Raw genomic sequence first — 15,698 nt, forward strand, 5'->3', positions numbered from 1 at the left:
CAACCATCTTCATGATAAATATGGCTCACGCACGCCTAAAACTTAATTCCTCCTCCTCCCCCCGCCTTGCCAAAAAAAACCCCAACAACTTTCCATTTGATCCGATCTCCGCTTCAATTCCAGCCGGAAATCAATGGAAAAGTGGAGCACTTAGAGCAGTAGGACACATCTGGAGAGACGTGCATTCCAATCCGATTCCCGTTTACTCCAAAGCAAGCCCCACAAGCAACTTACTTTCAGAGTAAGTAGACACAGGCTCACTCAGAAATACAGATGTGAACTCAATACTCTACCCCTTAGGGAGCCTTTCGCTCTCTTCCATCTAATGAATGGGACTGCAAAGTTCTCGCCCAGGGAGCCTATTGATTAGTTTCGGTGAGTTGTTACTATTAAGATTATTATTTATTAAATTTGCATACTGCCCTTCCTCCGAAGATCACAGGGCGGTTCACAACGTGAAAATACAAAATAAGAACACAGACTACAAAATAAAACAAAAAACGAACTGGCGACAACAGTTGAAAAAGCTGGCCAATAAACCCCGCAATCATATATTTCCCAGCCCGATCCTATCTATGTTTACTCAGATGTAACAGCCTGAGTTTAATTAGGCTTTCTCGTAAGTAAACGAACAAATTGCAGTTATATACAACTAAGAGTAGACCTATCAAATAGTAGGCCTAAATTAGTCTGTCTATTAATGTCAGTGGAGTTACTCTGATGAGGCCTAACGCTGGATAAAATCCCTAGAACTTTTTTTAAAACAAACAAACCCAGAAGTTAACAATGTCCGCAGTATGATTTATAGCTTGCTGATCCTTAATCTTAAACACACATATTTGAAAATTAGATTCAGCACAACACAGTCAGGATTTACTGATTTTATCTATCCATCCCGACATAAACAATGTCTTATTTAAACGAACATATCACAGAATAAAAACCGGTAACACAAAACACGACGTTAGTAGTAGCAGAACTAAACATAACAAAACGTTTTTACGCACCAACCACAAGAATAAGGAACCTTACAAGTGAATAGAATTCAGTAAGATTTGCTTCTAAGAAGGGGGCTAGGATTGAGCTTTAAAGACTGCACTTCTGAGCAGACCCTACTTGAGTAAAGTGGGACTTACTTCCAAGTAAAGGTGGGTGAGAACTGCTCTCACTTGACACAGAAGGAATCCCATCAGAAATCGATTGGTTTCATTTGGAGGAGTCTGTTTCAGCATTCCAAACAAATGCCTGCGTCGTTTAATGTTGTTCAATCCAGCAATCAATAGCCCAAAGTTTTACACAAATGGGGTGTGGGGAGACATACGGTTATTGCTTCTAAATAAAAGTACTTAAAATAGGGTGGCCATGTTTTTATTTTTATTTTTATTTTAAAGAAAAGGCATTTAAAAAAACCCACTTACGGCACCCTTACTTTTTGTCCAAGTAAGTCCCTTTGCAATCAATGGCGCTTCCTTCCCGTTGCAAAGAGTTTGGTCTTCTGAGCTATACAGTGTTCAGCCCAAGCTCTGGGGGTTTAAAGGACTTGATAAATCTGCTCTGGCTGCCACAAGTCCTGTCCAGGTGGATGTTTGTGAGCGTACAAATGCAAAAAGCTTCACACCGTTGCAATAATAAGTGCCGCGCGATTACAATGATAAAAGAACGATTACGCACTATAAGCCTCAATATATGCAGCCATTTCGAAAGCAAAAAATTATTGAAGGGGAAAAGCAGCAAAGGATCTGTTTTATTAACGAAACTATTTTTTGGGGGGGGGGGACTTGGAAGCTTTTCGGGACGAGAGATTTGCTGTTCCGTCAGCTCTCGAGAAAAGACGAAGAAGTGCCTAATGTGTTCGGAAAGCTTCTTTTTGCGCGCCTTAGAAACTTAGAAGCGCATTAGAAAGCGCTTGTCAGTTTCTGGGAAACTGGGGAGCAAACGAACAAAAACCACGAATTTAGTTTACAAGCTTTCCTTTTCATCTCAAAGTGATTTGAGTGTATTTCAGAAAGAAAAAAACCCGACCCCAAACGTCTTTTCCGACACCCCGCGACTGCAATGCGCAACATTGAGAACTTGCGCTCTCAGAAGGACCCCCTCCAACAGGAAACAACAAAAACTTCGTGGATATTTTAGTTTTAATATTCAGTCTGCCATCTTCGTGAAGTGCATCGCTACGAAGGGTTGTTCTCCGCCCCCGTTTATTCCTAGCGCCCCAATTTTTTTAAAATGACGAAAGTGTATTTCTTACAGTGAAGTCGATGGGAAGGATTTCATTATCACAGCGCATTTGGAGACAGGGAGGGATTTAACAACCTCCAAAATAGCATGATGTGCTTGTAAAATAATACGGTGTGAATTGCACTTAATTCTCCTCAGTGTGTTGGGGGGGGGGGTGTAAATTGCAAAATAATGTATTTGCAATTGCAAAATATTCTGCAGAATATTTGCGAACTTAATTTCGAAATAGAGTGCCTGGCGTGCTCTGGTCCATGGGGTCACGAAGAGTCGGAACAACAGCAACAAATGCAAACTAGGTAAATCATAACCTCAACTCTAAAGGGGTTTTTCTCAATAGAGCTGGGTCCCTAGCCTTAGAAAGGCAGGGTTAAAGGAGAGCGTCCTCGCAAGGTTTGTTCAGAGCAAACTGGTTAGAATAGAGAGACGTTCCTGAAACAGAAAGTAATCAAATATATTCGTGTGACTTACCTTTGAAAACAAAACTGGTTTTTAAACTAATTTTTAAAGAGATGTATGTACAACACCGCTTAAAAGGCAAGAGTTTGTAAAATGGTTTGGGTAGAAGAGAAAAATCTATTTAATCTAGTCGTTAAGACTTGCCTCTTATTTGGATGGTTCTAGTCACCCATTCCGGCATCATCTCTTGAACTGCCTTCTGCAACAGGGGTCCTATATCCTTTTATGTTTCCCCCCATATGTAGCAGATCCAAATTCTAGTTTCTACTTGACATTTCTATAATTTTTCAACCTCTTTGAAAAATTATAGTTATAGTTATAAAGGTTTGCACAACGGAATAACATTGGATTCATATAATTATTCCTAATTTCTTACTGGCCATTAGGAAATAGGTGAGATTTGCCCTTCTAAATCTGACCAAAAGGGCATGGAGCCAGCATTCTCAGTCTGAGATCCTGTGCACATCTCCCTGGAACTAAGGCCCTGTTGAATGATATGAGGCTTATTTCCTAGCAAAGACGTGCCAGATGAGTATGGCTGCAATCTTATGCACTAGGAGCAAGTCCCATTGAAATAAACATTACCTTTGAATAAGCACTGATAGGATCAGGCTTTACAAGCAGCCCTTGGGAAGCTTACAAGCAGTTCTTAAGAGAGGCAGCCGCTCCCTGTTGCTTGTCTTCTGCATGGTATTCAGAGAGGTAGACTTTATCTGAACATGGAAGGTCCATTTATGCACCGATCCTATCCATACTTTCAAGGGACTAAGTAAGTAGCACTGAGGTCAATGTGACCTACTTCTGAATAAATATGCATATAGGCTTGCACTGTCAAAAGCCACCTGTATGCTTCAGGATGTCTCCAACCTTATATTCAATTATGGTTCCTTGATTCTCCTTTTCACTTGTTTTAATTGAGCCAAACACAGAGTCAGGCATCCCATTCGAGCAAACGCAGCTCAAGAAAGCCCTTTTATGTAGGGGGGGGGGAGCTCTCTTTAGCACTGGCTTATTGATCATTCCATGGTCCACATATGTGACAGTAACTTTTCAATGCAATCATAACCCACTTACATCTACACACGAGTAAAGTCATTTGGTTTGATGAAATCAGTGTATGGAGCTCAGTTGTATGGGTGCTGGTTTGTGGTTCTGAGGTGTTGGATTTTGGTGAGTGGTTATTTTATTTTAGCTAATTATTCACATTGGAACACGCAAAGGAAATAGAACATTAACATTTAAAATAAAATAAAAATAAAAGTCCCAGCATGGGAGAGATTCAAGCAGATTCTTACTTCTCTTCACAAAACAGAAAAGGTGTAGGATGCAACGTAGCTGTTGGATGAGGAGCTGTTTCCTTTCATGTGCTGCAGAGTTCATCAACCTTGGAGATGTGAGCTAAGAATAGAATGAAAGGGCTCCCTGAGAAAGTGCAGAATTCACTAAGGAACAAGAGCCTATACTCTTCAATGGCTGTGGTGGGTGGGTGAGCCTTCAAGATTAGACCGCAGCGCTTCCAAATGAATATTGGTTCAACTTCACTCCAACAACACTTTTCCTAAAAATTAAGCACCATTTCAATTCCTCATCAAAATGGATTTTTTTGGGGGGGATTCAATATTTGGATAATATTACAATGGAATTATGTACAGTCTATACAAAAGCGAGCCCCATTTACTCCCTTGTAAATGAGTATGGAATGCCACCTTAGTATTTACAGTGGTACCTCGGTTTACGAACACAATTGGTTCTGGAAGTCTGTTCATAAACTGAAGCGTTCATAAACTGAAGTGAACTTTCCCATTGAAAGTAATGGAAAGTGAATTAATCCGTTCCAGATGGGTCCGCAGCGTTCGTAAACCGAAAATTCATAAACCAAGGTGTTCATAAACCGAGGTTCCACTGTATACAGCATTTTTTGAATGTTCAATTAACTTTATGTTCATTAACTAAGTAATCCTTCTTAACAACCTTGTAAGGTAGGCCAGGGACATTTCTGGCTCATGGCTCCTCCCCTTGGGCATCACACTACTCTAGCTCTCTTGACCACCTTGTTCACTTTGACCGAGATCATATTTTACTCAGCCGGCATCCTAACCTGCAGAGGATACACTTATTCAGATTCTAGCCAAATTAGATACTCAGTGGATGCAAAAGTCTGAAGAAACTGTTGCCTTTTATGCAAGTAGAGCCACGGAATGAAACAGATTCATTCCAAGACATAAACACCTCATTTCAGACACTCGTGACATTAACATTTCTGCCTGAGTTTATGTAGCATGTTGTTTCATGGCTGCGGTTGTACGTGGCAGTGGTGGTGGCTGATTGATGTTTCATGGGCATATTGTATTGCTGTTATTTCTGCAAGGTGCTTTGGGTGCTACGGCTGGGAAGCAGCATAAACATTAGCACAATAAATAAATACATAAGCGAGCAAAGGCTCTGCTGGGTCAGATCAGCTCATTTCTAACAGTGGCCGGCTAGGGACTTCATGACAGGTCTCTTCTATGTGGTTTTTTCTTGTCCCCTTTTAAAACCACCTTAACGCAGGAAGCATCACCACCAAAAGTCAACTCTAAAGTGGAAGTGCAGTACTTTCTTTTTGTCTGTTTCAGTGGGTGACAACCCTCCAACACACACAATTCTAGTGCTGTGTGAGAGAAAATATTCAATAACCTCTCTCCACAGCATTGATGATTTTGCAAAGTGAAATCATGCCTACACCCACCTTGTTTGGAGTCCTCTTCTATTTAAACTCAAACTAATCATCTACATTTCAAAGAAAGGCCCCAGAGCTTTCAATGAGTCCTCACCCAGCATTCACTAGACATTAGCTTCCCTAAATGGATAAGGAGTTCTCAGTTGCCTGACTGGGATTTGACAGGCTCCTATTAAGCAGCATTCTCAAGGGGGGGGGGGCGCAGAGGTGAAAAATACTTGCTTACTTCCCTCTACCATGCTTTCTCTCCTGGAGGGAAAAGGAGGAGGAACAGCTATTGAAAGTTGCTTGTGAGTGCTCCCCCCCCCTTTGGTCCTCAGCAATTGCAGCTATATATGCAAAGCAGTCCACTACCATTGTCAAAAGACCTGGTGAATTAATGGGGATGTAGCCAAGCAGTACAATACATGTCTGCTCAAAAGTGCGTCCCATTGAGTAAAAAGGTAAAGGGACCCCTGATCATTAGGTCCAGTCGCAGATGACTCTGGAGTTGCGGCGCTCATCTCGCGTTATTGGCCGAGGGAGCCGGCGTACAGCTTCCGGGTCATGTGGTCAGCATGACAAAGCCGCTTCTGGCGAACCAGAGCAGCACATGGAAATGCCGTTTACCTTCCCGCTGTAGCGGTACCTATTTATCTAGTTGCACTTTTACGTGCTTTCGAACTGCTAGGTTAGCAGGAACTGGGACCGAGCAACGGGAGCTCACCCCGTCGCGGGGATTCGAACCGCCGACCTTCTGATCTGCAAGCCCCAGGCTCTGTGGTTTAACCCACAGCGCCACCTGCGTCTCATTCCCATTGAGTAGGATGAGGCGTATTCCCAGGTAAAGGATTGCAGCCAAATACTGCAATGCTAACCCACAATTCAGGGCCTCTGATCCAGCCACCTCAATCAACCCCCCCCCCAAATAAAGCCCCATTGATTTTTGGCAGTCGCAAGAAAGAAAAATGAAAGTTCACACAATGAATGCTGTGATTGGGATGCAACCTGCCCCCTTGCTTGTCATCAAATATTTGACCAGTTGAGAAGATACCATAATGGTACCCCTCCCCCTCAGCTGATCTGCAGGGATCCCTTGAGGAGAGGTGTGTGTATACAAGTCTGCCCTCATGAGAGAGCCTGGGGGAGGCACACCTGCCCCTGGATGGTTGGCCGAAGGTGCATGTGGCCCTGGAGCAAAAAAAAATGTCAACCCCCCTCCCCTGCAATGAGATGAAAGTCCCATTGAACAAAGGCAGACTTACTTCAAAGTAAATACACGTGAGGATCAATCCGCTTGCCTCACTTTCCTGAGAGTGCTGATGCACAGGAGTCCTCCAAACTGCGAACAGCCATTGCAGGATTCCTACCCACTGGTGGAGGGAATGAAATTCTTAACTGGTAGGCATACACATTATTCCTTCGACGCACATTCTTCCCCTCCAAGAATTCTGGGCGCTGCAGTTCCCCCCTGGACTCAGAAAGTTACAACCTCCAGCAACCAGACCTGTAGCAAATGACAGCGCTCAGAATTCTTCGAGGGAAAAGAATGTTCCTCGACTTTTGCTTTAAACGTATAGCGTCTTATAAAAGTGTAACAGTGCTCAAGCCTGGTGAAACGCAGCAGGCGAATTAGGATTTCCTGTTAAATGAGCAAAAGAAGGCAAACCCGGGTTTGTTGCCTCAGGATTTGCTGTCGAGCAAAGGCCCAGATGGCCAAATTCCAAGGCACCGACCCCGCCACGAGAATAGGGCCGCCGCGCCCCTCTCGGGCAGTACGCAAAGCCGTTCGCCTTGCGCGCCGTCGGGTCGCCTTCCCTTGTGTCCCTTGGGCGCCTCCCGGCTGCGTTACTGCTGCCGAGGCGGGGAAAGACCTGGCATCCGGGCTTGGCTCCGCACCTCCCAGCGGATGACACCTCCCGGCTCCTGCCCTGGGCCAGGCCCCTCCCTCGGCCACCCCTCTCGGCAAAGCCCCGTCGGTCTGCGGCGCCCCCGGCATTCTCAAGAGCGGCTGCTCGGGCAAGCTGCGTCTCCACCCGTCCCTTTAAGGCGCAGCAGCTACAAGGGAGTGCCGGCTGCCCAGGTGCGCAGCGAAGGGCAGGAGGAGGAGGCACAAAAGCGCATCATCCCGGCCGGCAGTCACCCTCTGCTTTGGGAGGGGGGGGTGCCTGGGAGGGGAAAGGCGCTTGCATCTCTCCGGGGGAGGGAGTATTAAGTGAAACCCGAAAGCGCACCCCGTCGGCTGCTCAGGCGGACACTCGACGCGCACCAGCTCCGGGGCAGCCCAGTCTTCTGCGCGGCTGTCTCCTCTCTGGCGCCCAAGTCCCATTCTACCCGAACTTGGGTGGCTCTCTGGGCGGTGGGGCCCCATCCTAATCTCCCGACTGCCGGCGCTGCGTTGTTTCAAGGCAGCGCCGCTCGGTTCCATCGGTAACCGCACGTCCAAGGCAAGCTCTGATCACCGACGCCACCCGCGGTAACGGCGGCCCCAGACGCCGCAGATTCAACCTACCCTAAGCCACCTCTCCAAGGATCGCTCTCCAGCCTTGCCCGCGAGTTTCCCGGCGTCGGCACTTGAGCCTTCGGACTCCAAAGCCGCCTGGACCCCGCCGTCTGATTGCCCGCAGCCACCGAGGGAGCATTGGAGACCCTCCATCGGAAGGCAGCCGGGAGCAGCGAGGCTGGCGCGTCCGCATCGCAAAGGTTGCCCGTCGCTTCCTTGGGACCTGCTGCCCCGTCGTCGCTGGCAGGGCCAGAGCCTGGGATGACAGCCGAGAGCCCCCAGTCGTCGACGTGCGCCGCGGGCCAGGCGGATTCCGAAGCCGGCTCGGCGTCCAGGCTCGCCGCTCTCGTTAAGGTGGAGCCGTCGGCGCACGGGGAGGCTTTGGAGCAGGAGCCGTCGGAAGAAGAAGCGGCGGCGGCGGCAGGCCCGCGTCCCGGCGGCCGTCGCAGGAAGCGCCCGGTGCAGCGCGGCAAGCCCCCGTACAGCTACATCGCGCTCATCGCCATGGCCATCGCGCACGCCCCGGAGAGGCGCCTGACGCTGGGCGGCATCTACCGCTTCATCACCGAGCGCTTCCCCTTCTACCGCGACGGGCCGCGCAAGTGGCAGAACAGCATCCGCCACAACCTGACGCTCAACGACTGCTTCGTCAAGGTGCCCCGCGAGCCCGGGCGGCCGGGCAAAGGCAGCTACTGGGCGCTCGACCCGCACGCCAGGGACATGTTCGAGAGCGGCAGCTTCTTGAGGCGCAGGAAGCGCTTCAAGCGCAGCGACTTGTCCACCTACCCGGCCTACATGCACGAGGCGCAGGCCCAGCCCGTCGGGCCGGCCCTCAACGCGGCCTACGCGCCGCCCGCCGCCCTCTGCTACCCGTCGCAGCCGCCCCTCTTCAGCCTGGGCCCGCTCATGGCGCAGCCCAGCCCGGAGCTGGCCCACCAGCAGCACAGCCCCGACGTCACCCCTTCCCCTGGCAATGCCTGCTCCTTCGCGGGTACTGCCGCCTACCCCAGCCAGGGCTGCGCGGCAGGGCCTGGCCTGCACAGGCCCCACAATGCTATGCCTTACTCCTACCAGCTCCCCAGCAGCCAGCAGCTGCAGGTGAACCAAGGCACCTACTCCCAGAGCGGCTGCAGCGGCAGCAGCCACCTGTTTGGGGCCTCTGCCCGCCTAGGGATGCCCACCTCGCCCACCCTCGGGAACGACGCAATGGATTTCTATGGCAGGATGTCTCCCAGCTCCTACGGTTCTTTGGCTCACGGCTACAACGCCGGTGGGCAGCTTGGTAGTCCGGGTGCCTACTTGCGCCATGCGGCCTATTCCAGCAACATGGAGAGGTTTGTTTCTGCTATCTGAATCCGAGAAGGGACTTGGTTTGGTGGAAGGCAGAGGGACAGTGGGTGAGATCTGCGGCTGTGCCCGCCTGTTGGTGGCCTGCGTTATCGTACCCTAATGCTTCATTGCTCTGAGCGTGTTACTTTGCGCTGTGGGGTGGGCTGTTGTGGCGTGCGTCTGCCCAGTGTGACAGCACCCAGTGAGTAAAGGGCCTCAAAGGATCCGGACAATGGAGAGAGACGTGGTCCGCAGTTCTTGGCCACCAGAAAGACCTAGGATCTGTGAAGCTTATGCACTATAGGATAGGAAGCTAGTGATATTGGTGTGGCCTGTGTTGTGTGTATTGAGAAGGCAGAGGGAAACCTTTGTAGGCGAGACTGTGAAGTGTGAAAATTCAGCTTCTTCAAGCCAAAGGAAATGTAAAACATTTGGGTTTCCCCCACCTCTGGGCTTTCCTCTTCCTGTTTGCTTTTGTGGGCTCCTTAGCTTTCCAAAATTACATGCTGCAGCAGTAATCTCAGTAGCCAATCTCACTTTCCAGTCTTTTGGTTTAGCTGGATTACTAGGAAATTATGAAAAGCTACCGTACTACTAGGTGTGTGCTTCATATTCTCAATTCCAGGTTTTCAATGACTCACAAACACATTTGGACAAATACACAGTCAATGAATCATACTTCCTTTTGGGTACTTAAGGCAAATGCTCTGTATAGTTCTCTATATAGTTTTCTTGTGATTTTAGGAATGCAATAAATAACTTTCCCCACAAATTTTGTCAGACAGTTCTACTGATTGCAGCTGATAACTTTTAGTTGGGTAGAAATTTAGTTAGGCAGGCAAGGGAAACCTCAGTGTGCTAATTGTTCAGTGACTCTCTTTAGCCTCGAGTCAGATTTCTTCTGTTTTTCAGGGTTTAGAAATCTGTAATTAACATCCTGTATAGTTAGATGGGAACATGTTTGTTAATTGCTTAAAGATTAGATTAGGAAAGCTAGATTAGATTAGGAAAGCTTCCAGTCCACTCCCATGTATTCTTTCATTCCAGGAAACAAATGCCATGAAATAAGACAGCTCTTTCCCCATATCCAGCATACTTAGTTTTTCTCTCCTTCCAACTTGGGTTGTTACTTTCTAGAAATGCTTAGTCCAAGTCCAGTGTACTCATGTTTTTATAACCTCTCTCTTTGTAATAAAAAAACCCAAAGGGTTTATTGGAAAAGGCACCCTGCAGTATACAACCTGTTTGCAACCTGGAGAACTAGGCTTTACCTTTAATATTGAAAATGCAGTTGGAAGGGTATACAGTTGCCAACCTCTCACCTGTTTCTTCATTTGGGGAAGAGATGAGTCTAAAAATCACTGAAGGAGTGGGATGGGCAGTGCAGGAACTCCCCAATCGGCCACTGCGCCATTAATGCTAAAGGTAATGTTGAGTTCTAGAGGTAAATTCTCTGACAATCCTAGCTCAAACATGTGCTAACATTATTATTAGAACTGGTGTGATCATGGATTTAGTGAGCTGAGCACTTTTCAGATACTAAACAAGGACAGATCCACACATGCAGGTCAAGAATACTAACAGGGTTCCATGCATTGTACCATTTCATATACTGGGTACAGAAATATATGAATGCTCTCATGTATATATATGTATGTGTCTGTGAGAAAGAGAGAGAGAGAGTTGCATGTTAAAGACAAGAGTTTCAATTAACTTATTTTTCTAGGCATAGAGAGCTCTTTACACAGGGAACATTGAAACTTAAAATCCACACGCACACATACACCTGCAGCTTGAAACGGTAGAATCCTGCAAATTCTGGACCGTGATTTGCATGCAAAGAGCATATGATCTGCAAGCATTCCTTGGGAGTATTTCTCCTTAAGGGCAAAGGAACTGCCTTGCTGGATCAGCGGAAGGACCATCATTCAATGGCAGAGCAGAGGCTTTGCGTAAAGATGGTCCCAGGTTAGATCCTTGCTATTCCCAGGCAGGGCTGGGGACACCTCTCTGAAACCCTGGAGCGGGGCTCCCATTCTGCGTAAACAGTACCAAGGCAGGTGGACCAATTGTCTTAACAGCAGCTGTCTGTGTTTCTATATAGAAAGAGCCGCTTGGATTTGTTGTTATTCTGTAGAAAAGCTCTACTTACAGAATATAAAAGGGCCTTGGTAGGAGAGCATCTACCTTGCATGTAAAACGTTCCAAGTTCAATCTCCAGTATGAGAAAGGTTCCCATCAGAAACCCTGGAGAGCCATAGCCAATGTAGACAATTATGAGCTAGATGGATCTCTTCTCTGATAAGGCAGCTTCTTGGGTTATGCATGTTTCCATATCAGACCAAGAACCATTCTTAAAACAGTGATGAGCTCGAAACCTCTGGGTTTTGGCAAGCAGGGCACAATAAGAGTGGTCTTCCTTTGTTCCTGGCACCTGCTGTTCAGAGGTATACGACCAGCCAACATGACTACTTCAATTATGGTGGCAAATACTGTAACTATTTGCAAGCTAGTCCTCGGGGTATGTGTTTCATCAACAATCCTTTTCTAAAGCTATCCAAGCTAGTGACCACTGCCAGCTCTTATGGAACGTGCGTGCTCACCATAACTTAATTATTGTGCTGTGTGAAGAAGTGTTTTCTTTTGTCTGGCTTGATCCTACTTGCCAATCAGATTCATTGGGTTCTAGTGTATCAATGGGGAATATTTTTCTATGTTATTATATACCACTGATTTTTATTTTTATTTTGGTCCATGTGTATAGTGAAGAATGGGTTGCAGTTCCAGGTTTCTACAGTGTACCAAAATTTTGAAAACGTTTGTGCCAAAATGCCAGCAGATTCTTTGATATGAATAAATAACATGCATTGGGCAATTTTGCATATTCTTACAATTTTTACATGCTCTTGGCTATGTGATATGTCTGGGTTTCGTTTAATGAATGTTTGGAATTTTTGTTATGCTCCGTTTTTTTTGTCATGGACCTAAGGAGGAACGCTGCTCCATAGAAGTAAGTGTGTGTGTGAGAGAGGAGGGGGCATACAGAAGAGCCGCAGAACAAAGGGGGAAGAATTGGAAGTTCTAATTCAGGCATGTGCAACAGGTAGATCGTGATCTACTGGTAGATCACTGGACGTCTGCGGTAGATCACTGGTAGATCACTGGCTCCCCCCAAAGAAACTGAACAACTGTGGCTCCCCTAAAAACATTTTACCTCCTCCCTGAAAAAACTCAACAACTTTGACCTGAACCCCAAAAAAGAGGGGAGATCACTGCCATTTTTTAACTCTGTGAGTAGATTGCAGTCTCTTGGGAGTTGGCCACCCCTGACTAATTGAAGAAACTCCAGTCCCGAATAGTGGAACCTTCCCTTCAAGTCCTCTTAAGTTTTTGAGCTTTCTTTCATAAAGCAAGCAAAACCGCTCTACATGTTCTGTCCCTAACCATAAAGCACATAATCAAGCTTTTTGTTTTATTTTCAAAAAAGGAAAGCTCGTAGGTGGAATCTGCAAACATATAAAAACTGTGAAAATGCTTTTTAAAAAAACGTTTTGAAAAATACATTGAATTTTGCATAGCTAACTGTCACCATCTAGTGTCACATTTGTATATTGCACTTCACAACACATTTACAGTAAATTGTTTTATTTGTAGCTGTATAACTGAGTCCTTTGAATCACTGGAGATCCAGTCATGTACAGTGCAGTGAATTATTTTTCTAGCTCTCTTCCAAGATGATTTATAAGAATTCTAGGTAATCTTTGAACCAGGCTTGAACAGAGTGCAAGTCTACATTCTATTGAAGTCAGTGGCAGAACTTGCTAGCATCGTGTTCTAGGTTGAATGCACAAAAGTGACAGTCATGGTGGATTGTCTCATTTCCTTTTCACAAATCCAAAACATATTGTGACTGGGTGCTTTACAATTCTTCCCCTCCTTTTCTTGCTTTTCCAAGCCACCATTGTGTAGGCAACTTGCAACAGAAGCACATTTTGTCCATGAAGTAAGGACTCTCAAGATGTTGCAAACTTCTGGATGCAGCAATAGGAGCATTGGGAGGGCCTTTTATCTGTTTACAGGCAACAGACAGAGTTGGCCAACTTCTGCAAACCACTCCATTCTGGGCAGACTTCAGGTTTGCAGGACCTCCTTTTGCTTTTTACTAGAACGCCGAGAAACTATAAATCCTGGTGCATGAATGAATTCTGAATGCAGAAATTTGTTTTAAGTTGCAGAATGGAACTGAGCTCACTGACCTCCCAGGAAAAAAAAAATCTTCTTGGTTACTCCCGCCCCACTCTCACACACTGCATTCTTTATTTCGAAAGCATAATTTCGGGGAAATGGGAGTTGTATTGTTATTGCTATTGTTAAACCATTGGGAGTCAGAAATCCTTACTCATCTTCTGCAAGTTATCAGGAGCTTGCGGATACGGGAACAAAACGTAGGTCGCATCTCCGTGTTGCCCGGGACCTTTCCCACTTTAAATGTGGGATCCACATTTTGCTCCGGTGTGGAGCAAGTCCCACTAGATCTAGCAGATCTAGCTTTTCTCCATTGCTCATCTTCAACCAAGGCAGGGGAAGGGAATATTTCTCAGCTAGAGAGCCACATTCCTTTCTGGGGAATCTTCCAGAGGCCACATGGCAGGAGCCATAGACAAAAGAAGGTATATCTTACAATGGTCATAGCCAGGATTTTTCAGGGGGAAAAGCTTTTGGGGGAGGCAGAACCTTAGATTTGTATTGATTTGTGTTGATTTAGGACGGGCAGCTGCCCCCTGCCCCCCTTTGGCTAAGCCCATGACTTTTACCTTTGTACAGTAGGCTAGTTTCTACACATCATCTCCATTTTCTGTTCAGGTAAGCAAGAAGAATTATCAGAGTAGAAGGACATTCCATCTAGGCAACCCCCCCCCAAAAAAAAAACCATTAAAAGAAGAGTGCAAAGTAGGGCCGTGCGGGATTGTGTGGCCTAAGGAGACTCCCAAGGGCCAGCTAAAAATCCTTGGAGGGTTGCATCCAGTCTCCAGGCCTGTGTTTCCCCACCCCACAAGAAGGAAAAAGGAATGAAAGAGAACAGGGGAGCCATGAGCAAGGGAATGATGAGCATAATGAGTTAAAAGGAGTAAAGTTCCATATTGCACATTAAAGATGGAGTCCAGATCCAAAATGGTAGGTGATGACTAGACCTTGGGGGAGCTGAGCAATTTCATCTCCTTCCCGCCATGTGTTTCCTTTAATATAGTTGGCATCACCAAGCAATAAAGACTATCTGATGTGTGCTCAGATGGTGTAATGAAGATATTCATGGGGGTGGGCTGCTGAAGACCACTTCTGCTTCCTGAAAGATTTCCGCAAGAGGCAAGCTGGCCAATTTTAATGGGTGGGACTGTGTGTTAAAGGCATGCTTGTGTCTTTTTTATTTTTATTCCAAGTGTATTACTATAATAGCAAAAGAAAACAAAATGATTAAAGATGGCCTTCTAAACATGAGTAGCAGTTTCTACTTTATTGAATTGTAAACTTTGACTGTGCTTTCTTCAGTATCACACAAACACACATGCTGAGATTTTGGCAAAATACACATTTAATTAAGCTGAATTGATCCACGGAAGGCATATGATTAATCAACTAAAATGTCATTCAAATGTATGGAAATATATAAAATTGTATTTCTACCTCTGGAAAAACAGCAGATGGTGCTCATTCCACCCTGTTTCAGTAAAAAGCCCAAGAAGGCTTCTCAATATTTCTCTCTTCCCTCCAGATTGCTAGCTGCTTGCATCTCCTTCTGCTCATATTCACAAAGCAAGCAAAGTAATGGCCTTGTGTTACTTCATAATCTGGCCACAGGGTACCCATCACCACCCCTCTTATGTATATCCAATGCCATAGGTAAACGGTAAAGGTAAAGGACCCCTGGACAGTTAAATCCAGTCAAAGGCAACTATGGGGTTGCGGTGCTCATCTTGCTTTCAGGCCGAGGGAGCCAGTGTTTGTCCACAGACAGCTTTCCGGGTCATGTGACCAGCATGACTAAACCGCTACTGGTGCATGGAGGACCGTGGTAAGTGCCAGAGTGCACGGAAACGCCGTTTACCTTCCCACCGCAGCGGTACCTATTTATCTACTTGCACTGGTGTACTTTCGAACTGCTAGGTTGGCAGGAGCTGGGACAGAGCAACGGGAGCTCATTCCGTCATACGGATTCGAACCGCCAACCTTCTGATTGGCAAGCCCAAGAAGCTCTGGTTTAGAGCACAGTGCCACCCACAGCCACAACACATGGTCCATGGGTGTACCCAGCATGGGGTGGGGGCAGCTGACCCCCCCTAGAAGCAGGGCAGCTGGAGAGGACAGGCAGGGACGCTGCCTGCTGTGCTCCGCCTCAGCCTGCTTGGCTGAAGCAAAACGAAGCGAAGCTGCCTCTGTTGAAAAAAACCTGAACCTGGACCTGCGGCACCTCATTTG

At 46.5% G+C, this 15,698-nt stretch overlaps 1 protein-coding gene across 1 annotated transcript; it reads left to right on the forward strand.

Annotated features, from left to right (window-relative positions):
* Nucleotides 1-7,633: 7,633 nt before the first annotated feature.
* FOXE1 (forkhead box E1) lies at nt 7,634-12,099 on the forward strand. The gene has a single exon (XM_088658410.1). It carries the CDS (start codon nt 8,157-8,159, stop codon nt 9,246-9,248), a length of 1,092 nt encoding a protein of 363 aa, XP_088514536.1. The 5' UTR covers nt 7,634-8,156; the 3' UTR covers nt 9,249-12,099.
* Nucleotides 12,100-15,698: the final 3,599 nt, after the last annotated feature.

The sequence above is a fragment of the Zootoca vivipara genome, chromosome 15 (genome assembly GCF_965207765.1).
Source record: "Zootoca vivipara chromosome 15, rZooViv2.hap1.1, whole genome shotgun sequence".
NCBI lineage: Eukaryota > Metazoa > Chordata > Lepidosauria > Squamata > Lacertidae > Zootoca > Zootoca vivipara.